Genomic DNA, 24,941 nt, shown 5'->3' with positions numbered 1-24,941 from the left:
GGTGACCACAAAGAATTTATATTTGCCACCCACTTCTTATCAGAAGCTCAATGACATTGTTTTGCACAAATAGAAAAAAATAGTGTAAAATTCATATATCAACACAAGTCATTCTAAACAGCCAAAGCAAGCTTACAAAACAAGAACTGAAGGATTTACATTTCTATTTCTTAACTTATACCACAGATATAATAATAAAAACAGCATAATTTAGCCAATAAAGGAGAATACAAGAAGCAATAATGAAACCCTCACATAAATGGCAAAAAAAAACTTAATGTTTAGGTTGAAAAAACTGAGAAATTTGTTAGATTGGTCCATATTTAAATTAATTATTAGATTAATTCCATATTTACCTGTGATCATAACCTGGGTAGAGGAATGGTTGCTTTCTAAGCTTTCATGAGAAGGAGGTAAGTTGAGTCTTTCATCGTTATTAACAGTAAAGAATCTCTCAAGTCCTTGGTATTGTTCAGTTATAGGTTTACTTCTGAGGGCTATTTCTTTTAACAACTAGGAAACAAAATATTCAAAAAATAAGTTTATTTTCTCCCTTATTATAACAAAGAAGAGCATTTGTTTACTGAAACACCTTCCCACATACTAGTCCAAGTTCTGCTCTAGCATTTATGTTCTAATCATGGAGACATACTAACACAGTGTTTATATACAAAATGTTCTGAGAAGTATATAAACCATAATTATCTGAAAGTTGCCATCAATCTAAGGAAGACATGAGTTTAGGAAATAATTTTTTTCCTTTCTGTCTCCTTCTTTCATTTTCTTCCATTTGTACCTTTCTACAAAAATTATCTGAGCATAGTCCCTTTAGTACACAGTGTCTTTTAACTACTGTCCTTAACTAGTGTCTAAATATATAGTGATTTCAAAAGATGAAAGTAAACTGCCAATTAGACTATATCAGATTTGATAATAGTCATAAATAAAAATATGCAATTACCAAAATAATAATCATGAAGCAAATACACGACTAAGAACCTGAGGCAATCAGAAAAGAAGTAACAGATTTTCTGTAACTAGAAACTATCGGATTAAGTTTTAAATAGAGATTGTGTTCATTTGAAGCTTAGGTTTATGCTAATACTCTAACAATCCATTCTGGTATAACCTCTTGTTGTGGGGAAGACTAGAAATAGGGATTTTAAAAGTATGTCAATATAGAAGGAAACAAATTGATAATACAGAGGCTCTCTAGTTGACAATCAGAGAAGTTACTGGTATTAACAGTTCCCTAAATAACCCAATTAATGCCCAAGAATAGTCTGTGTCAAAGTATTAAACAATGCACAACCAACTTCTATAGCTCTATATAAATTTATAAACCATACAAATGAAAAGAATTCCAAACTAGCAATCAGTTATGCATGACATTCAAAGACAAATCCAAGTCTGCTCTTCCAGGACATTGTTCCCAGCTCTCTCAAATTTTGATCATCAAATATCAAATTCCTTCAGCCCTAAGAAGCTCCCATTTGTATTATACAACTGTAAATGTGGGAATATCTTCAAAGTCTTGGCTTATTCATCCAAAAACTTATAGTGGCTGCATTTTCATTTTTATTCAAGTGGATGTTTCAGAACTAGAACCAAGAATACTCTTAATTGCACACAACTTAATGCATGACCTAATAGAATGTTCCACACACACACACACACCCCTTTACAAAGGAACAGTTGTAGTACTCAGATTCTTTTAGGAAACACAGAAGCTAAAAAACACCCTTGTTTCTTGGATCATGATCATTTTTTCTGGAATAGGATGGGTTTCTACATGCTTTCTACTCAGTAAATAGCTTCTACCAGAGGAAAAGAAGAAAAAGAACAGTTCAAGTCTAATCAGAACGGATTTAATGAATTCTCCCAAAGCAAGAATGCAGTCTGTAAACTTAATTGAGAACTCAATGCTTCCTATGGCCAGTCTAGAAAGTTCTTGGTTTACAGACCTCCTATGGGTGGCTCTCTCCTTAACTCTGTTAAAGGTCTCCATAGCTGGGACTTGCCAATAATTCATCAGACAGATAGATTGTCTTTCTCTCCACTCTTCCTTACTACTCAGGAAACATTGCTTATTACAAAAGGTAGACATTTGTTTGTGTGTGAAAATATTGCCACTATTTTTTACTTCTCAATTACAATTACACTGGAATTCATTAAAATATTACTTTATTTATAAAAAGAGCCAGCCCACTTGAATTTAAGATTTTGTTTTAGACATAGATACTTTATAAACCTATACTTTATAAAAGTATAAAACTATAAAAACTATACTTTAAAAGACCCTTTAGTTTTTATAAATTGAGTTTAATTGCATATTATGTTGTGTTGATACACTATTTCAAAGCGTTTTAAAATAACCATTTCCTTAGGAGTATCCATAAAAAATTGTGATGGTTGTAAATGCTTGTAGAATGGTGTGACATTTACACTCTACAAATCCATCTACAGTTAAACTGAAACATGTCAGCTGTCTTAATGGAAGTAGTTGTATTCCCTTCATTTTAATCACTGTATCACTTTGCATTCTGCAAACATAGATTATGTATCTGTGAGAGTGTATAAGACATCTTGTGTTAGCATAATGGAATGTATACTTTATTCATAAATTTTAAAAATATTTATCATAATTTTATGATGCCCACTAAGTATCTGGATTTTCCAAATAGAGGGCTTTTATTGTTGTTTTTGGTACATAACATCCTGGAGTAGAGTTGCTATTATGCTCTGACATCTTAATTTATGGAGTTGGGTATAGTCTTTTCCCAATTTCTCCATCAAAGTTAAAGTAGCCTGGGAAAACATTGGAGAGATTTTTGCTTTTTACCTGTTCCACCAAAAGTTGAACAATTAGAATATCGATTTTGTTATAGCTTCTTAAAATTTCACCTGCAAACATAACCACATAAGCTGGTTTAATTTTTTTTCATGAGAGGAAAGAAGTCAGAATGCACAGCCAATTATAAATTGCAGGCTTCCATCTCCTTTCCCCATGTTTCCCCTGTGGTCATTTCTCCCCAGCTGACCTTTAAGATTCTGGGATTTCCATGGAGGACTTAACTCCCATAGAAGTCACCCAGTGTTACCACATCTGTGACAAAGTGGGGATCAGAAAGCCAGCTCCCCAAGCTGAAATATCATAGCAGCAGCCATAATATTCCTTCCTTGGCATTTTTGTTCACTTTTGAGTTCAGTCTCCAAAAAATCCATTTTCAATAAATATAAAGAGTTATGAAAAGGTGTAATTTATCCAATTTCCAAGTCACTTATTACTATCACAATTACTGAAGATTCTAGCATATAGAATAAATTTTAAATATAATTTTACATGTGATAATAATGAGTCACTTGAGCCCTATTTCTTTGGAGTAGAAATGATTTTTATTAAAACTGCACTCTCCCTGTTAGAATGAGTTCTGTAAATCCTAACTATTCTTCCTCATCAATAAAAGTTGCTCTTCATTTGATGTTGAGTTAGCTGATGGTAAGTGCAGCTGTAGGACACAGGAACATATAAGAATGCACTGGATCAAAGTGACGTTTTCTTCAGAGAGTGTTTAGGCACGTAATCATTACAGCAATAAGTATAAAAGACACTTACCGGTGGTGACTTTGGAGCTTTAGAATCTCCCAGGTGAGGCCTTCCATGCAGGTTGCTGCACTCGGAGAATTCCCCTGGAACTATGTCGTCACATGACTTCTCCTCCATGGAAGGTGTATTCACATCGATTCTGACAAAGGAGTCCTTGCTCACCAGTGCCGCACAGCCATCATTCGGTGTTTTGTTACTTTCCATGCTGATAGATTTTTCTCTTCCATCTCTTGCGTGAGTACTACTTTCCCCTGGGTTGTCCATGTCAAATGAATGAACATGTTTATCCACGGTGCTGTCAGCATCTGTCTCTGACAGGCCCGCTGTGGAAAGCACATATTTACAAGAGGTAAACAAATGGATTTCAGTCACTTGATTAAGTTGTTCATAATCCCAGATTTGATTTATCAAAACTCTATTATAATTTCGTTTCTGAGGATTCAATGTTAAAATACTTCCACTATGCTTATATTCGTAAGTGGCAAGCACAATTTATTTATAGTCATATGCTAATGAACTAGACTAATGAAGTTGGTAAGAAGCTATTTTGCAGTAAAATTTAGAATACATGTCTATATGGGTCTTTATATACACATAAATATATTTGTCCTATACACATACACACATTTTACACACACATATGTACACAAATAAATGTTTTAAAAACTGTTCAAAATGCTGACTGGTGTTTCCCTCTGGTAATCCTAGCAGGAAGTTAAGATCTGAAGATTGAGATTCAGAGCTAGCCTGCACAGACAAATCAGAGAAACTTCAACTAACCAGTAAATCTTCAACTAACCAGGAAAAAGACAAAATTGGAAATGTGGTAGACTAACAATGTGGTAGACTAACAGCTGTGAGTGGAAAAAGTGTGGAAGAAATAAAGCCCTGAGTGTGAGCCCCAGTACTACCAAAAAAAAAAAAAAACATTTGAAAGCATATGTCATTAAGGATTTGTAAACCAAACAATGAGCCATCACAAGTACTAGAGGAGAATAAATCTGAAACACTGCCATAAAAAGTGGTTGAGGTACTTTGTAGCCACTTGAGTAGTCACTTTGTCCATTTCTTACAAACCTAAATATACCCTATTTTTTGGTACTGTTTCTGAAACTTTAGCTCAACTTTTTTTGTCATGACTCATGCTCTTCCACTTGGACTTCACCTCTAGTCCTGCATTTTGCTATACAAATTTCTCTGAATTTTCTGCTAAATTTGGCCTCGAACTGTTATCCTCAGATCTGAGCCTCCTGCAAAGCTATGATTATAGTCATGAGCCACAAACACCTAGCTCTAAGCCCACTATACTTTTACATTTCCCTTGGTATATTCCCAAATGCAATAAAATAGTCTTATTAAAAGTCCACACGTGGTTGTGAATATCAATTTCATTCATAATTGAGAAAGCCTACAAACAGCCAATATGCCCTTCAGTAAGGAAATCAATCAAGACATTTACAGTTGATTAATTGAATATTGTTTATTGGTAAAATTGCAAACACCATGTGGTACAGTGGTGATCCTGAAAATGCAGGTGTGGGGTTAGAAGGCCTACAGGAATACCATGATTTCTGCTCAATTCTGATACACATGGAAAACAACTCTAAGAATAAATCATTTGAAAATGTCTTTAAGAATTATTTGGTCATTATTTTTCCCATGGGATATTGGAATCTGATACTCCCCTGTCAAACAACACTCATTTCTGATCAGATCTGGAGCATAATAAAGGCCTGAATTACAAAGCAGGTGCAGTTCATACTTGGCCCTAAAGATTTAAGAGCTTCTAGTCACTGACAATGGCCAGAACAGAAAGATTCCCCTATATCTACCTATTTCCTACTTTCTCTTATCCCAATTGGAAAGTAATCATGAAGTTTACAAATTATAGTACTCCTAGAATCTCTCAGGTTGTTCACATAAGAAATATCCTTTTTCTTTGTGTTGGATCAGTCAGGTGTAATGTTTGAGTGGAAAGGAAGATTGGAGATTATCTGGTTCTTATATTGAGATCAACAAAATTAGGTATAAGGGAAGCAATGACATTTGATGCTGATTCAGAGTGAGATGAATGAACACCAAAGCTGACTCCTGGCCTAAGATAACTTACCATAACTCTAGAAAGCCTTCTCACAATCAGGAGAGTAAAACTAGGCATTTGCACATAGTATACTAATCTGGAGAACCAAGGAACTCCTAGTAACAACGACACATGAAGAAAATGTGTTGTAGGCTTTATCTTCTACAAATATTTACCTCATTTTTAAGGGAATATTTCAAGCACAAGGAAATATTTAGTTGAAAGTAAGGACAACAGGTTGGCAGTATGACTGTTATCAGTACAAGTTCATCTATTTAATCTTTTTGTTGCTAATTGAGTCTAGAATATCTTTTAGAAAGAACTCAAGATTGGCTCTTTTCTGGTGTACATTATCCCATTAACTAAGAAGAGAATTTGCTACACCATGTTATATGTTGGATCCATTTTCTTCTAAAGGATGTATTTTCTTATCTTAAAATAAGCAGAATGGGACAAACTTTTATAGCCTCCAGAATTTATCTGTCCTACTGGATTCCTAACATCATTGTAGATAATCGTAAAAAAAAAAAGAGGAAACAGTACCTTGGAAATTAACTTTGCTTTGAGAAGAGCTGCTTCTCAGGCAAAAACTTGAGAAGTCTGTTTTCCCCTTGTTTGTAACATGATGTTGATAGATGTCGATTTCATAGGGAAAACCACTCTTCTGACAATCAGGAAATATAAAACTTCCAGGTTCAAAGACAAGCACAATTGCAAAGTTAAAATACATACTATAAAATAGTCTGGTTTTTAAAACAAAGATTCCTCAATATTAATGTCAGTTTTGTACCTTGCTATTGGTTTTAGCTTTATTGTTCACATAGTCCGAACTACAGATAAATAAATCATATGTGTTAATGGAATAAGTAACTGATCAAATTCAATTTTGCTACAAAATTTCAATAGATAGCTATGCATAAAATGTTTGATTTTGCACATTCCTTCTTCCAAATGGCGAAGTCCCCATAAAGCTCATTGAAATTTGATGGTTTAACACATGAACATGTTATTTGTTCAGGAAATAACCGTGAGGCAGAGCCCCAGGACTATAATCCTAGTTACATAGGATGCTAAGATTGGGAAGTCTGTGATTTCAGGCCAGCCAGGTAGAAAAGTTCCTGATACTCCATTTTTCTAGAAGGCACCAAACAATCAATTTAATGCATCTTGATCCCAACAAAGAATGGAGGCCTAAAGTAGATGCATCATGGCTCAAGCACTTAACCATGTCGGAGAGCAAAAAGTCAGGGCTAAAGATATGGCTCAATGGTAGAATACCAGCCTTGTACATTCAAGACCTTGATTGTAAAACCACAGTACAAACAAACAATAAAATAAAATAGTACCATTAGTACTTAGATTTTGATATGAGTAATTATTATTCTCCATAAGGATACTTATCCATTTCAATAACATTTACTCTGAATCAAATATTACATTTAGTAGAAGGATATTTACACAAGTTCTACATTGTACCATGAAAAAAAATCATGGATATATACATCACCAAAATTTCCTCTTGTGTCAATACTCATGATCATGAGGAAAGAGATAAATATAATTCCATGAGTACTTTAAACTCAGCTGTGAAACTACTACCACATCTTGATTTATTACTTTTGCCAATTCTTTTGATATTGTACATGGAAATAAAGAGCAAGAATATGTGCATATACAGACATATGCATGTACATGAATTAGAATTAGCAAAAATGCTATTCATTTCCTTGAGGATTCCACAGTGAATAAAAACCTTTTATCTACTAATGAGGAAAACTGTTTCCTGTCCACATGCTGCCTTCCCACGCACATTGATCAATGGCAGATATCTGGATCTATGTGTAGAGACGGAGATGCTTGTATGTGCAAAAGCCACTATTAGACCCAGAGCTGTCACAGAAAATGGAGAAAGGCCCAAGTTGATTTGACGAAAAGAATATATCAGAGGTCATGAAGAATCTACTTTTTATTGAAGTCAATAATGGGTAGACAAAACACCTAACTTTATCATTGTCAATGGCAAAAGGAGAGGCAAGGAAATATTGATTGAAACATTGGTAACAAATAGAACAAAGTATTATTTTTCATACTGGCCATGATAAAATTCTACAAAACAATTACAAAGTAAAGTGTTATTCTTAATTAATTTAGTTTATTCGATATTAAAATCTACCTAGGAAGTAATCTGAAGTAAAGAAACTCTTTTAATCTCTCCATTTCATCATTTCCATACCTCTTATTTAGGGTCCATAGCAAACTAAATAAAGAGCAATTTTCACGGATAATGTTCATATGAAATACATGACCTAAATTCTTAACAACCTACTAATCAATCCAGAAATGAAGCAACAATACAAACTTATCACTGGAGTCCATTTCTTTCAATTGAAGAAGATGGATGTCACATATTTTTTAATTGTAAAAATACCATACAGAGGGGTTACAATTACATGAGCAAGGTAATGAGTACATTTCTTATCAAGCATTGTAGCCTCCTCCTTTGTTTCCCCTTCCCATCCCTTCCCATCCCTTCCTATCTCTCCTCTCCATGCTCCCCTGTCCCCCCAAACCCTCCCCACGTGCCCCACCCTGCCAAAGTTGTAAAGTTCATTGTTCGATATAACGTCTTATACATCTCATTGTTATAATGGGTTTACTTGTATCCCTATTTAAACAACTTGTTTTTTCCCTTCCCCTCCAAAAATTATACTTATTGTTATACACAAAGTTTTTAGAATGAATAAGTGAAATTAACACTAAAGGCAGATGTTCAACCCCATGAATTTCTCACTGAAAGAGTTCATTGATTTTCACGTTAGGTTTTTTTGTTTGTTTGTTTGGTTGGTTGGTTTTGTATTGTGAAAATACTGTTACAGAGGGGTTACAATAACATGGGCAAGGTAATGAGTCTTATCAAGCATTGTTGCCTCCTCCTTTGTTTCCCCTTCCCATCCCTTCCCATCTCTCACACCCCCATCTCCTGCTCCCCTCTTCCCCTCTCCCCCCCACTACCCCGTTCCCGGCCAAAGTTGTAAAGTTCATTTTTCGACATAACCTTGTAAAACCTAACATGAGGACAAGGGTCTCATATCTAAAATATACCTGGAACTCACATTAGGCTTTTAGTAAACACCCCAAGTGATTTAGAAAGATCTTACCTTAGTTGACTGTCTGAATCAACCAGTTCAACTTTGTAAGGCACAGCATTTCCCTGTTCTTCCAGTTCCTCTTCACAAGTCTTATTAAACATATGCAACATTATATTAGTATCTTTAGTAGACTTATTATACAGTAGCCAGCTACTAATGGGTGCTATTTAAGAGTATTTTCTCCCAACAAATGACATCATGAGTAGTCTAATTATAGCCTGCAATTCTAGGAGAACTAAGCAGATCCAACTCTTTTGTTGTTGAGGGTGCTGGAATTGTCATTCACTTTGTCACAACTAGTGCACATGGAGCCTGCAGTTAACAACATGTACTTTATTAGGTAACTACTAAGCATCAAGTAAAATCATGATTTAGTGGTTCCTAGTTCTCTGACTGCTATGTCATAAATGTATTCAATGCAGTAAAAAATAAAAAATAGCATGTATGTGTGTATGCATGTGTATATATGTGGGTATTTGCTCAATATGTCAAACTAACCCAGAGGAAGAATGAAATGATGCTAATGAGAGAAAAGCAAACGAGAATGTCACCAACTACCAACCCAAACAAGAAGGCTAGGTGCGAGTTGCTTACACCTGTAATCATAGCAACTCAGGAGGATGAGATCTAAGTATCACAGTTCAAAGTCAGACTGGGCAGGAAAGTCCATGAGACTCTTAGCTCCAATTAACCACCATAAAGTGGAAGTTGAGCTGCAGCTCAAAAGTGGTAGAGCACTAGACTTGGGCAAAAAGAGATCAGATACAGCACACAGACTCTGACCCCTATGAATGACAAAAAAAAAAAAAGAGAAAGCATTGAACAGGTACTTTCTTCATTCTAATTATTTTCTGAGACAAATGGTTAATTTTGTTACTGGACTACTGGAAATTCAGAAATGCAGTGATTTTTGTCAAATCCTAAGCCATTTTTAGCCAGAGGCTCTTAGCTCTGTCTGATGGACCCCACTTCTAGATGATTCTATTTGTATCTACTAGGGATTCCTGTACAACTTACTGAGATAATAAACTTCTTAAATCCTAAATGCTACTTCTTCCTTTATATAGACAATAAAGTACATTTTTATTTCGATTCTACTTAACATACACTATATAAAAAAAACTGAGGTTTATATAAAAGCCAGATAAAGTACAGCATTAAACCAACCGAACACCAAACTACATCCCATAAGTTAGCACAGTGCAATGTCTTCTCACCTCCAAAATGAAGTAGAAATATCAATTTAGCTCACAAATTTACACTCTATATTAAAAAATATGCTGCCTTATTTTTGTTAGTGTGTCTAAATTTAAACATATATAAATTTCTCTTAAATTTAGAAGAGTTATGTAAGAAATTGCATCGACAATAATATGGAGGTATAACTGTAGGTTCATGGATTTTGTTTGTTGAGGAATGTGAATAGCAGCTGGGCACTTACATCATCCAATTCTATTATCGTTAGCGATGGCTCAAATCTCTCTAATTTTATTTCTTCTATTGGCAGAAAAGGAGTAGGATACTGTATTTTGATCTCCTCATCTAGAAAACAATATTGGAGACATCACCACCAAAGAATCTGATCATTTCTTTTCTCTGATAATTTCAAAGAATCTGATTACTTCTCATCTGATACTTTCCTTTTATGTCATAATTCTGCAAGCAATGCAAGAATCATCTTTTCCAAGGCATCGATACAAACATAGAAACATTGGCAGTTTTTCCAGTTCTGGAAAACCATGCAGATTTTTACCATTCATTTTCTTATTTTTTTTTAGTGGGGTACTGGGTTTGAATTCAGGAATCTCACACTTACTAGGTAGGTGCTCTACTACTGAACCACACCTCCAGCTCTTTCTGTACAGGTTCTTATTCAGATGGGGTCTTGCTTCTTTTCCTGGAAGGGGCCTGGACCTTGAGGTATCTACTTTAGGCTTCCTGCTATAACTGAGATGACAAGCAGGCCCTATCATCTCTAGCTGGTCTTCCCCAAATGGAGTCTAGCCTGACCTAGAACAGCAAGTGGGTACCATTGTATCCAGCTATCAGTTAAGAGTGGTGTCACAAATTCTTCTGCCTGGGGTTGGCCTTGAACTCTCTTCTTCCCAATCTCAGCCCTCACCTCCGCCCCACCACCACACACATGGTGAGGATTACAGTTGTGAGCTACTAGTGCCCAACTAGTATTCACTTTTTAAATGAAACTCTTTGAGGCAAAGTCAGTCTAGAGGATGAGAAGAGAGCATCCCTGATTCTCATCTGGGAGATAAAAGGAGGCTACTTAAAGCTTGCTGGAAGTCACTTTAAATGATAGATTTTTGAAAGCCTTGCTGACCATCACTATTGTCTTCTTTGTCCTCTTTTTCATTCCAGGAGCACTCTGCGTCGCTAGTTGTCTCTCGCACACAGGTGACAGGATCGGACTGTGTGCTCTGCAGCTCCTGCGGCGTTCTACCACACAGGAAAGACAGGGGTTTTAAAAAATCAGAGTGGGTAATCTGAAAATTAGCTATTTATTTACCCAAGTGAACACAAAACTACCGATGAAACTCTAACTACACCTTTAATTCACAGCAGAAAATAGTGGTTGTATATAATAGACTTTCAATGGGTTAAACGCTTTGGAATGCAACTGGACATCACACAGACTTCTTTTTTAATCAATCCCATATCCTACTGTTTAAGATGAAAAACAAAGTGATGATGTAAGTCTAGAATTCTCCACAAAGCCACATGAGGCCTCTGCAACATGCCGCACTATTTTAAAAGCTCATTTGCAAGTGTGTGTTTTATCTCACCAGCTTGACCGTTCAGTTGATGGAGTTCTAAGTGAATCTGTGGGCATTTGTCTAAACTTCCAGCTTACCAGTAGGGGGGATGAAATAGGTCCCCGTGGTTTGAAAGAGAGGTGCTGATGCCAGAGCATTTTTATCTAATTAACATTGAGGGTTGAAGATAGCAAGACAAATGGAAAGCAAGAAGAAAGGACTGGGAATTCTCAAGAGGTCAAGTGTGTAGATTTCATTCCGAGATCACTGGGGAGAGAAGGGAGGTCATTTTTAACTAAGATGAATAGCTACACCATCCATTTCTAGACCAAGTGAGTCTATGCATTTCCCCACATAAAATTCTGGGCTGTCTGAACGGCTTTGGTAAACATCCATTTAAAGTTCAAGAAACAACTTTAAATTTTCCAGGGTGTGTTCTAACTATGATCAGTCCAGTAAATTTTAATAGTATGTTCAATAAGCATGGGTGTTATTCTGGCTTGCCACATGATGAAGTTGAAACAATAATGATGAACCTCCTGGTTTCATGGAGTGATGCAGGGATTTGTGAGAAACAGGAATGTGAATTTGAACTGCCCGCACATTCTTAATGCCAATGGAACATAGCGCAAATTGTGAAGACCCTAAATGTTAGCTAGTATTCTGGTAGCACGTGGTTTTACACACTTGTGAACATAAAGAATGTAGATTATCAGAGAACTGCAAACTATGTATTTCTCAGATTGCTTTCTAACCAAACTGAATGGAGGGGAACCTCTATGTCCAATAATGAAGTCATAGCCACAAATATCGAAGTATAGAACTGCTTCCTAGTTCAAGCTGAACCTACTGTACCAACACTTCATCATATATTCATATAAATATGCTGATAACCAGATATTTCTGATTCTCTGAGCAAACACCCTCATCCAAAGACTAACAGACTCTAGACAATGGAGCTCTGAGATACAGACTATTGTTTATTCTCTACTCAGTATTTTTCCTAATGAGCAAACTTGGAGCAATAAAATTTAACTGATTTGCTTGGGAATAAACAACTAGCCCAACAGCAAGCTAAGTTGGAAATCTGGGCTAGTCAGACACTGGAACAAATGCTTTTTGATAAAGATGGTGCCACAGAGAGGATGAATGAAACATCTTTTAGGATAGTATTTACCTCACTGTCTTTTGCTCTATACACTTTAGCAAATATTGATTGAGCACTGATCAATTCAGTTGGGTAAGCATATAACAAGTGACTGTAAATCTGATCAGGAAATGGCTGGCGAGAAAAGATTTTTATTTCTCAAACCTGTATGTCAGAATATTAGAAGATGAAGTGAACGACCTCCTCTGGAAATGGCTAAGTCTAAAGGATGGTAAAGCAAGGGCTGGCCAACTCAGGAGAGACTCTCTCCACCATTGTCCTCCTCAGAATGTGATCCAGGGACCAGCATCATCACACCAGCATCATTCGAGATTATTAGAAATTCCGAGATGCTGACTCTCCCTATTTAGATCTACGAAAGAACCTTGTATTTTCTGATGATCTTCCAATGAGAAAAAAAAAAAAACAATGAAATGTGGAGAACTCTGCTGAAGAGAAACTGAATTTAGGATTTTTATCGTGTCCCTCCAAAATCCTATGTATCAATATGATGGCAAAATTATGACAATCATGTGCTAGTAAAATCTGTGTACTAGTTCATAGTTTTGGTTGAGTATTTTAATAGTTTTGAATTGTGAAACAGTTTTAATTAGTAAACTAGAGGGTCAACCTGGATGGATGGGAAATTTTCTGGAGATGGAAAAGCACACCTCCATGTGTGAGATGATTAGATCATGTCATCTCTGATTTAAATGAATGGATTCATCCCTTGATGGATTCATAGCCTGATGGCATCTTTGAGGAGGTAAACAGGAAGTAGTGGGGTCTGGTTGAAGGAAGTAGAATACAGGGGCGTGTCCTATGGGGTTATATTTTCCCCCAGCCCCTTCTTGTATTTGCCTTTCTACTCTTCTGTCCACCATGACAGGGACAGAGTTCCATCACAAGCCACATGCTACCACTCCCATAATGTTCTCCCCAAGGAAATGAGGCCAAAGGATGTGCTATAAAATATTCTTTCCTCCTTTAAGTTGTGTCTTCCAGGTGTTTTATTACAGTGGGAAAAAAACCATAACTAATGTAGGATGTAAGGATATAGTCTTGGAGTAAAGTGTTTTGAAGGTATTATAAAGATTATAAAATTAAAAGTCTAGTTAACTTGAAAGTATGCTGGGGACATTCTAGCCTCCAATGTGTGTGTAGATGTTAATGATCTAACAGCAAGGCTATCTGCAGTAACCATTTATTACCATATTTTCCCTTATCATTCTTAAAGTCTATCCTGTATTTGTTCCTTTATTTCACATACCCAGTTTTATGTTTCAAGTCAAATTCTAAATCAGAGTTGCACCCTCTGTAAGTATAATTAAAATTATTGCACAAACAGAAGAAGCTTCAATTTAATAATGCTTTAAAATAGTTATGCAAATATGAAGCATACATATAAAATGGCTATAAAAAGGCAGGCACAGCTAGCTTTTACATTTCCTAATAAATAATAATTTTAAAAATTCAGAAAATACCTTCTGTGTTTTCTAAGCCATAATTTTTCCATATATGATAGACTGTCCTCAGCAAATTCGATATTAATTGGTTCACTCCAAATTTTCAGATTAGTTTGCACTTCACATTCTTCCGATGAGGCTACAAACACAAGCCCAGTGTGAATAATTCATCAGGCCAAGCCTATAAATTCTCGTATCTTCTCTTAAGATATAGAGCGCATGCTTTTCTGAAGCAAAGGTGCTTCAGCATTTTGTCTAGGCAACAACAGATTAAGATTTAAATAATGCTAAGGTGTTAAGTCTTAATGAATTAATAAGTGACACATGTAGGCAATTATCTTCAATACTAATAAGTGACACATGTAGGCAATTATCTTCAATACTCCCTTGTAACCAAAGAATCTTATTGTAAAGGTATACTGACACAAATTTTGTTTCATTTTCTAATCTATCTATTTCTGGTTATCTTCAGTGATAGAAACAGTAAAGGATAGATTTCCTGGATCAGGGTTTAGCAAAGTAGACTAAACTCTGGCCCACAGTTTTTATTTGGATACATTTCTGCACTTGTTAATAAAGTTTATTGGAACACAGTTGTATTGGAAGGCATAAGTGCCAGCTTTGGTGCTGTAATGGCAAGGATGGATAACTGAGTGGTTGCAAATTGGCTGCCCACAGCGACCATGTACCATGCTGTTTATATAGTAGGGTCAATAGCTGCTGTTAGTTACAAAGAATGTGTTATGGTTGTTGGTGTTTAACCAACATCCACAAAGCAACAGTGATTAGTTTCCTTTTAGTCTAGTCAAGTTTATTATAGTTATAGTCACACTCTTAGATCATTGGCTATTGTACCAAACCAACAAGTTAAATATGGTCCTGGGGCTTGAACTTAGGACCTAGGTGCTACCCCTGAGAACTTTTTGCTCAAGGCTAGCTCTCTACCACTGAGGCATGGAGCCACTTCTGATATTTTGGTGCTTAATTGGAGAAAAGTGTCTCACAGACTTTCCTGCGCAGGATGGCTTTGAACCATAATCCTCAATTCTGAGGATTAGCTTCCTGAGTAGCTAGGATTACATACATGAGCCACCAGTGCCCAGCTTTAAATATGACTATTTTTAAAAGCAACCTTTGATGATGGCATGGATTTTTTAATGCTCAGAAAAATCATATTGCTTCAGCCATGTTATTGTAGCATAACAATAGGAAGGTCGTCTCCTTCTAGGGATCTAGTTATGTATCCCTGTTAATGATTTTTGTGCCAACACTCAAATTTCCAAACTTTTAATTTCATCTCCCCAAATATATATTCAGGTATAGTAAAGCAACGCTATGATGCATCCAATAAGAGAAAGAATCAATGCCAGGCTTCATTCATCGCCTCATTGGGGGATAAAGTAAATCAATGTTAGATGATTAATAATAGTAGTAGTAATGGTTATAGTAATAACAGCCCCTGAGGATTTGCATTCTCCATTGGGTACTTATTGTGGCAAATAGCCAAAAGTACTGCTAGTGAAGGCTTCTCATAAAAACGCATTGTACACACACAGATGGATGATTTCATGTACAGGTGCCTTCAGATTTTAAGTCTGGCAACATCATAAAACTGGAAGGGTAACAACAGAATGGTGACACAAAGAACCAATACAACAGTGATATTCGCCAGACAGTATGTTGGAAATGATCTCTCCAGCTTGGGGGTAGGATGATTGGGGGAGGGAAAGTAGGAGAAAAATGAGGGAAGGGGTAACAAGTTTGACAAGAAAGGTACTGATTACCTTACTTATATAACTGTAACCCCTCTGTACACACCTTGACAATTAAAATATAAATATAGGTAGATAATTAGAACACATACATAAATGTTATAATTTTTAAAAACTGAATCCTCAGTATGGCACATCCAAGTCATACTTGATGGCTATATAATGTCATTCCACCATATGGATCAAACAGGATGCTGTACGACTTTGTCCACTCCTTAGCATCTAAGACCCTAGTGAATAAAACCTCCTGCTCAATACCCTTCCCTGCACCATATTTTGATTGTTTTTTCTTTGCAACTTTATTGATTATGTACTCACATCTGCCTCTACCATTCTAGATTCCCATTATGTTTTTGGAAAACAGACAGCTCAATCATCTCCCCCCACAACTATCTTCAGCTACAGGACAAAGCCACAACAAATGGGATTAAAGGTGACAGCGTGCAAGGACTGGTAGAAAATGTTCTTCTGAGCCCTTGCAGTATGTGAGGATGGCTGACTAGGTTATACACCGTCAACTATAGCATCCATATCTCCCCAAGCCAAACCCCAGAGCAACTATAGGAAGCCTGATAATAGGTGGATCACAGCCTGAATGCATGTCAGGCTGAAAGTAGGACTCTAACTCAAAAATAATCAGTGAAATACAGGGCTGGAGATTTGGCTCAATGGTAGGGTAACTCCCTAGCAAGTAAAAGAACCCGAGTTCAAACTTTAGCACTACCAGAGAGAGGGGAGAAAGGAGGGAGAAAGAGACAGAAGAAAAGGAAAGTCAAAGATATTTTCAAACATCAATCAATTATCCTGCTGAATTTCACAGTAAACCTTGAGATCATATTTTTCAATATACACCTAAAAATCTCTTATTTTTCTGTCTCACAGATTCTCCTATTTCGCATATCACAATTAGAACTCTAAAATGGAATTGTTACCCTAACAACTGTTTCTTGCTAAAAGAAAAAAAGGTGAAAGACCAACTAAAATATTACATTAATTGGACTGCCTGAATTTACATAGGAAACGAAGATAAAATATCCCTAGGACCCAACTCAGGGTGTGTAAATACTAAGCCAACCACCTGCCATCATAGATTGCATACCAAATGCCGCGTGAAGGACTGACAGCAAGCCGTGAAGTTTTCAAACATTGCAATTCTCTTCAGAGAAAATGGGGATCACTAAAACCACCCTGACTGTATGCCTGCTAAGCATTTCAGTAGCAGCCATACCTGGTTTTCCTGCCTGTGAGTTCTGCTTCTCCTTGTTGTCAGAATTTCCAGCTCTCCAATGGTTTAACGCTTCTTGGAAATATTGGGCAGAAGCTACTTCATCAAAAACTCCTTCACACAGGAGCTGGTCTCCCGGACTTGTGCATTCCCCTCGATCCGTCTTGTTTCTTTTTACCTAAATCAGTACAAAACACATCAAACTGTGCTTTAGCATCTTTTCTGGAGTCTTAACACATAGGTAAGGCTAATGACTCGTCATTATAAATCAGCTGTATTTTAAAATGGGATGGTATTGTTTAAGTAATTTATTTAAATGCATTGATGCTTTCTTGCATTGGTAATTATAAGATAAATTAATATTATAGGTTTGATTGGTTCTTAGGTTATTCACTGTGTCCACAAAAACATGTATACATTCTGTCGGCAATGCTCAGGCCTCCAATTCCTTACAATCTTGACACTGAAGAAGAATCACTGTTTCTTTTTTACTTTTTACTTTCGGTTGTGGTTGTTGAGAGAAGATATTGCTATGTATCCCAGACTGGCCTCTCTCTCCTGAGCCTCCTCACTTAGCCTCCTGAGCACTGAGGTTACGGGCCAGCACCACACCTGTGAAAATTCTGCTCATTGTCACTCTGCTCAAGAACTTCAAAAGCTCTGCAATTTCAAGTTCCCACCAGATCCCATAAGTCACTAATAGGAAAAAAGGAACTGAAGCAAAAAACAGTCTGGGGTGTGATCCAAGTGGTAGAGGATTTCCCTAATAAGCATGAGACCCTGAGCTCAAACCTCCTCTTGATTGCCACCTAAGGAAGAATTTAGGAACAGAAGGAGAAAAGGGGAGGGAGGGTGGGAGGGAGAAGAGAAAGGAGGGTGAGAGGGAGGAAAGAGAACATTGATCCACCAAAACACTTTCTTGCTTGAAAAATGCAAACACAATTCCTCTGTTGGGAAGAGCTTCGGCTAACATAGACTTCATTCTCTTTCATCTCAGTGAACATGAGTGTAAAACCTGAGGGACCTCAGTACAGCTCAGATTTGGTTGGACAGAACAAGCTCCGTACCAACCAAGCCTCTCAGCTTCAGAACTGCAAGTATTGAAGAGAGAGTGACCTCTGAAAGGGCAAGGACTACAGGAGATTCTTACTGAAGAACCCACACAGCCAAACAGCATGTGACACACGCCTGTAATCCTAGCTACTCAGGAGGCTGAGAGCTCTTAAATAAACTACTCAGAAAAGGCCAGAAATGGTGCTGTGGCTCAAGTGGTAGGGTGCTAGCCTTGAACAAAAAGGGCTCAGGGACAGTGCCCAGGCCCTGAATTCAAGCCCCAGAATCAAAGAGAAAAAAAAAAAAAAGAATCTGCAAAAGTCTGTTATAAAAATATGGAGATGAACTATTTTTTTTAAAACATATTCAGCACATCATGGGATAAATAGCTAACCTGAATAACTATCAGAATTTTCTTTTTTTTTAACTACCAGAATTTTCTATCAAGCTGCTTCTTAAATAGCCAGGTCCTAGTGGTTCATGACTATGATCCTAGCTAATCGGGAGGCTGAGATATGAGGATCGCAGTTCAAAACCATCCTGGGCAGAAAAGTCTGTGAGACTCTTATCCTCAATTAACCACAAAAAGCCAGATATGGAGCTGTGGCTCAAGTGATAAAGTATTAGCCTGTAGCAAAAGAAGCTCAGGATGAGTGCCAAGACCCTGAATTAAAATCCCAGAACTGGTACAAAAATATTTTTTTTAATTTTGAAATTGCTTGTCACTTAAAACACTGGGAAAGCTTTGCATTTTTAGTCTCTCTGAAGTCTGGACTTATATAAAAATTGTTATATTGCCTCGTGGACTTTCTTTTAATGTTTCCCTAACATTCTTATTAAATTCTTGACATGGAACAAATGCCCAGAAATCCATCAGGTCAAAAGATCATTCATGAAAAAAGATCAGTTTTCAATGGAATCACACTAATCTTTTCCTTAAACATCATTTTACAGTCAACATATATTTGACTAATAAAACACAAATACACTTTAAATAATAATACAATACACAAATCTCCAAACTGCCGTGACTCCAGTTAGATCTGTAGATTCCAGCCTGGGACCATCCAGCCCAGCTTACCTCGGAGCTGCTGGTCCACACAGGTGGGGATGTGGGCCTACTCTGGCTTTTATTGGCCTCTTTTATTGAGATATTCCCTCGTTTAGCTTCATCCGGATTCACTTCTTTTATGAATCGATGGGCAACATCCAATACACTGGACAATATCTGAGATTTTGACTATTGAATAAAAAGAAATGAACTATGACTCAGAAGCCTCTTTATAAACAACAAACCAAGCTGTCAGCATTCATTGTGTGTCACAGAAAAGTCAGTACATTTTAATTAATATCTAAATCAAGTGGAGGCCAGGCACTGGTGGTTCACACCTGTAATCCTAGCTGCTCAGAGGACTGAGATCTGAGGATTTTCAGTTCAAAGCCAGCCTGGGCAGAAAAGTCCGTGAGACTTTTATTTCCAATTAACCACCAAAATGCCACAAGATAAGCATGATGGAAAAAAAGTTCAGGGACAGTACCCAGGCCCTGAGTTCAAGCCTCAGAAACCAGGGGGAAAAGAAAAGTTGACATTTTGATCAATCTTTATAATAGTGACAGCCACCATCAGAGGACACTAGTAGTTTGGTGTCCCAACTATTCTAAGCATCTTGGAAATGTTTCATTCTTGAAGGCAACTCTGAAACAGAATTCTCATTAACCTCTCTGTTTTAGGTATAGAGACTGAAGTGCAGAGACTTGAAAAAACCTTGTCCTTGGTTGGTCAGAGAGTGGGTAGCCAAGCAGGGCCATGGATCCAAGCACTATCAGCCTTCCAGGAAGCCAAGCCCAAATAGGTAAGTGTATTGTTTTGTTCAGATATCTTGATTGGAGAATTAAGGGGAGAAAGCTCATCCAGACAGTTCTAGAAACTAGGTGCTATTCAAATGCAGTTGCCTAGTCAACCCTAAGTTCTCCCGGACCTCCCTCCTCTAACCACCATCTTCTGCCACTCTCTGCTGCTCTTTCTGGAATCATTTAGTCCCTCCCACAGCTCTGCCCCCTCTACCAGCCGGGACCACATGTGCAAAAGAATGTCCTGAGTTGAGAGGTCTCTCAAGAGTCTCCTATCAGAGACTGGACTAGTCAGGAGCACATTTGGGCTTGCACTCAATCTCGGGAGAGGAGACACAGAATTGTTAGAAGCTGCCTAAGAAGCTGGGATTGGGAAGACAAGAAACAGGCCTTGCTTACTAGCCAATGTCATCAAGACAGAACTTGAAAAAATCAGCAAGGATCAGGGGGAAAAAAATCTATTTGCTTTCCCATGGAAACATTCCTATTCCTAATTTTTTCATCCAGTTACCAATTTAAATAGTAAAGATGACATCGAAGCGTTTCCGTTGTCACCATTTTGTATGTCGATTAAGATTCACTGCAGATCCTGCAGTCATTCAGTGAACATCAAATTAACTCATGTTATTTCACAGTGAATTAATGAAGTAGCTACAGAAATATGACAGATGTGGCCCACATGTACGTTTTCTTATCTTTGCTATCTATATTATGTAGCATGTGACAAATGCTCTCCAAAGTCATCAAAATGCCCATTTAGATCGATGTTGCCCTTGTTTCTGAAAGAAATGCTATCCAAAGATAATAATCAACCTCCAATGATAATAATGAGGCTTCTAGAGACACTTGACTTTTAACCAGTATTTTAAAACATAATCTAAGGGAAGCTTGATTTTGCCTGGAATAAACGTCTATGAATTTCAGGGTGAACTGCAGTTCTTATGCTGGTAATCATAGCTCCTTATAAATCAGAGAACAAAGAACACTGTTCTTGGCTAGTTCAAGCAAGCAGGGAGACCTCCTTCTCAACAAATCAATAAATAAAAGGGCAGAGACATGGCTCAAGTAGTAGAGCACTTGCCTAGCAAGCAAACCCCAGTACCACCCAAAACAGGGTCTGTGGATTTCCAACCAGTTATCATGTCTAGTTTCATTTCATGTCTATAAAATAAAGGCATAGTATTAATATCATATAGTATTATCAAGATGGAATAATTATTTAACTATGTACTGATGCGAATAATATAAAACAAAAATTATTCTTGTCCTGAAAATGTGGTTTGTATACACAATCAGAAAGAATGACATTGCCCCATTTGTTAGGAAATAGAAAGACTTGGAAAAAATTATATGAAGTGAAGTAAGCCAGGTCCAAAGAAACAATGGTCCCATGATTTTCCTTATTTGCAATAACTAGTATATGTCTGAGACAAGCAGAAAAGGTCAGATAAGTTGGTGTTAGGTGAAATGAACCCCAAGTTAAGGACTCAAATGGTTTTTCTTTCTTGTGATTATTTCTAACATATTTATATGATGATTTCTTTGTTGCCTTGTATGTCTCTCCCCCACGGTATAACCCCTGCTTTCATTGTATTTGATGTTGGCATAATTTGTGGAGGGGAAGAGAAAAAACAATCCGCTTAAATAGGGATACAGGTGGACCCATTGCAACAATGAGATGTACAAGTCGTTATGTCGAAAAATGAACTTTACAACTTTGGCCGGGGGTAGGGGGTGGGGGGTTGGAGGTGGAGGGAGATGGGAAGGGATGGGAAGGGGAAACAAAGGAGAAGGCAACAATGCTTGATAAGAAATGTACTCATTACCTTGCCCATGTAATTGCAAACCCTCTGTATGGTATTTTCACAATAACAAAAAAAGATTAAAAAATATTCTTGTCCTACAGTGAATCCTGCTATGAACATCCCAATAATATTTATAAGGTTTTTAGTTTACATAATAAAAATCTCAGAAATGACAAAAGTCTTAAGTTAAATATACTACTGAAATCAAAGAGAATTGGGAATAATTGATGAACTGGAATTTTTAGTGAAGGATCTTCAAGTCTTCTACTTTTACCAGATTAAAAAAAATAAGTAAAATATTGACAAATGAAAAAGGTTTTTCAAAAAAGCATACATTTAAATGTTATCTTCCATTATATTACTGCATATACATACTTTATTTCTCCTATTTTAAAAACAATTATACAAGGAAAGTATACAGGTATTTATGGGTCTCATGCTATAGATAAAAAGTTTACAGCTGGGCGTCAGTGGCTCAAGCCTGTATTCCTAGATACTCAGGAGGCCAAGATCTGAGGATCATGGTTCAAAGCCAGCCTGAGCAGGAAAGTCCGTGAAACTCTTATCTCCAATAAACCACCAGAAAACCGGAAGTAGTGCTGTAGCTCAAGTGGTAGAGTGCTCGCCTTGAGCTGAAGAGCACAGGGACAGTGCTCAGGCCCAGAGTTCAAGCCCCACAACCGACAAAAAAACAAAACAGTTTACATCAGAAAGCCTAGTCATGATTAAATAACTGTAGATCTTGGGCCTCTTCTAGCCCATCTCCTTTTCATTTTCAAGTTTATTTAGTCTTCACAATGCAGAAAATATGTTTGACTTTTGGTTTTCTGAAAATAAATGTATTAAATTTTTCCTCTAGTAGATATTTTTAAATAACCCACAAAATTTCAATTCTGAATAGTCATGTATGTAAAAGTTAAGTGGTTTAGTTTTCTATGTTTAACTTCATACATACATATATATATATATATATATATATACATATATATATATATACATATATATATATATATATATATAGTGTATGACCAAGTATATAAATACATTATAGCCAGGTACAGGTGGCTCACACCTGTAGTCCAAGCTACTCAGGAGGCTGAAATCTGAGGATCAAGGCTGAAAGCCAACCCAGGCAAGAAAGTCTCTGAGTCTCTTAACTCTAATTAACCACCCAAAGAAATGAAAGTAAAACTATGACTCAAATGGTAAAGTGCTAGCCTCAAGCAAAAAAGCTCAGGGACAACCTCCAGGCCCCAAGTTCAAGACTCAGGACCATCACAAATAAATAAGTAAGTAAGTAAGTAAATAAATAAATAAATAAATAAATAAATAAATAAATCTCTTGCATTAATTGAATAAAGGTACTTACCAATTCACAAATGATAATATCCAAGGTTGACTACTGTCTAGAATTTGGAACTATTTTCTGGAAGCTTTTTTTTATTGTAAAGATGCTAAACAGAGGGGTTACAGTTACATGATTAAGGTAATGAGTACATTTCCTATCCAGCATTATTGCCGCCTCCTTTGTTTTTCCCCTACCATCCCTTCCCTCCCCACCTCCCTAACTCCTCCCCTCCCCACTTCAATGTTGCAATGGGTCAACCTATATCCTTGTTTCAGCATTTTGTTATTTCCCTTCCCCTCCTTAAATTAGAAAAATGTATATACAAGATTCAGGGTACCAGAATCAAATACGATGACAATAGGGGTTATACTGTGGGGGAACAACATACAAAAAACAAAAACAAATCACATAGTACATTTAAAACAACAACAACAAAGACAAAAACCTCTTGTGTCCCTATCGTGGTGGTGGGGGTGGGGGTGGTTTCACTTCACTTAGCATCATCTTATATGGTCATATATATGTACATAGCTTTTGACCTTTTCTCCTTGTCTGATAAGATTATCCTAGATGCATACTAGTTATTGCAAATAAGGGAAACCTTGGAACCTGTTTCTTTGGGTCTGGCTTACTTCATTTATTTGTTGTACAGAGTTCGCATATAAATGTAACCCTTCATTATGTAACAATTACTATTTTAATTACTAAGTAATCAGTCAGTAATAACAGGAAAGTTATACATGGATTAGTGGTATATTCACAATAACTCTGTGGCATGCATTAAAATATTTTCCAAGTTTGGAGCTCAACTCAAAAGTACATCTCTTTTGGTCTTCTGCACAGAAAATAGGAAATCACAGCTGGACACTGGTGGCTCACGCCTATAATCTAGCCACTCAGGAGGCTGAGAGACAAGAATCACAGTTCAAAGCCACGCAGGGACAGGAAAGTCCAAGACGATCCACCAGAAATCTGTAAGTGGCACTATGGCTCAAAGTGGTAGAGCGCTAGCCTTGAGCAAAAGGAGTTCAGGGATAGCGCCCAGGCCCTGAGTTCAAGGTCTACAACCCACCTCCCTGTCCCCCCCGCCCCCAATAATAAAATTGTAATAGAATCAGTACTAATGACAGGAGGAGAAAGCGACACAAGGATATAAAATTAACTGGGCAACTGCTGAGCATGTGAAAAATGTTTTAAAAATCAAACCGAAACCGTCTTCAGAAGACGCAGTAAATCATATGGTTCACGGCAGGACAGAAGCTTACAGTGGAGCCCAGAGAGTGTGATTTACAGCGGTGGGTGCAGACCCTGGCCGGGCTGGGAAGCTCCATCTACTCACTCACCTAAATTCTCACCTGAACTTTTCCCCCCCTTAGAATGATATTATCTTTCAAATTACACTCTAGAAGAATCCATCACTCTGACAATGTGTCATTAATCAAAGTAAAGAGGGTTGAGATTTTATGGCTTTGGAGAATGTGGCAATTGTGAAAGTTAAGGTCGAAGAGTTAAAAGTTTCAGTTCAGTTTTTTTCTTTACTCATATGCTTTATGGTAGTGTGGGCGTTTCAAAGTTTAACTACCGTCTTCATATACTGTTTTTTGGCTGTCCAGTGATAAATATTTATGATCGTGTTGACCTAGCCACAGCCCTTTATCTGATCTAGAACT

General features: G+C 37.0%; 1 protein-coding gene across 1 annotated transcript in view; it reads right to left on the bottom strand.

The window, feature by feature from the left end:
• Zbbx (zinc finger B-box domain containing) overlaps positions 1-24,941 on the bottom strand; it is an 80,402-nt gene that overhangs the window by 18,000 nt on the left and 37,461 nt on the right. Inside the window, exons 7-17 of the mRNA XM_042678862.1 lie at positions 19,349-19,507; positions 17,218-17,392; positions 14,236-14,356; positions 11,172-11,287; positions 10,278-10,378; positions 8,846-8,925; positions 6,231-6,373; positions 3,617-3,930; positions 3,446-3,509; positions 2,843-2,904; positions 357-513 (exon numbers count right to left, since the gene is read on the bottom strand). Coding sequence (XP_042534796.1) covers positions 357-513; positions 2,843-2,904; positions 3,446-3,509; positions 3,617-3,930; positions 6,231-6,373; positions 8,846-8,925; positions 10,278-10,378; positions 11,172-11,287; positions 14,236-14,356; positions 17,218-17,392; positions 19,349-19,507 — 1,492 coding nt within the window. The remainder of the gene's footprint in view (positions 1-356; positions 514-2,842; positions 2,905-3,445; positions 3,510-3,616; positions 3,931-6,230; positions 6,374-8,845; positions 8,926-10,277; positions 10,379-11,171; positions 11,288-14,235; positions 14,357-17,217; positions 17,393-19,348; positions 19,508-24,941) is intronic.

This window comes from Dipodomys spectabilis, unplaced genomic scaffold (genome assembly GCF_019054845.1).
Source record: "Dipodomys spectabilis isolate Male_0828 unplaced genomic scaffold, ASM1905484v1 ptg000050l, whole genome shotgun sequence".
Classification (NCBI taxonomy): Eukaryota; Metazoa; Chordata; class Mammalia; order Rodentia; family Heteromyidae; genus Dipodomys; species Dipodomys spectabilis.
The sequence above is the reverse complement of the archived record's forward strand: the minus strand, read 5'-3'. Positions and strand labels throughout refer to the sequence as shown.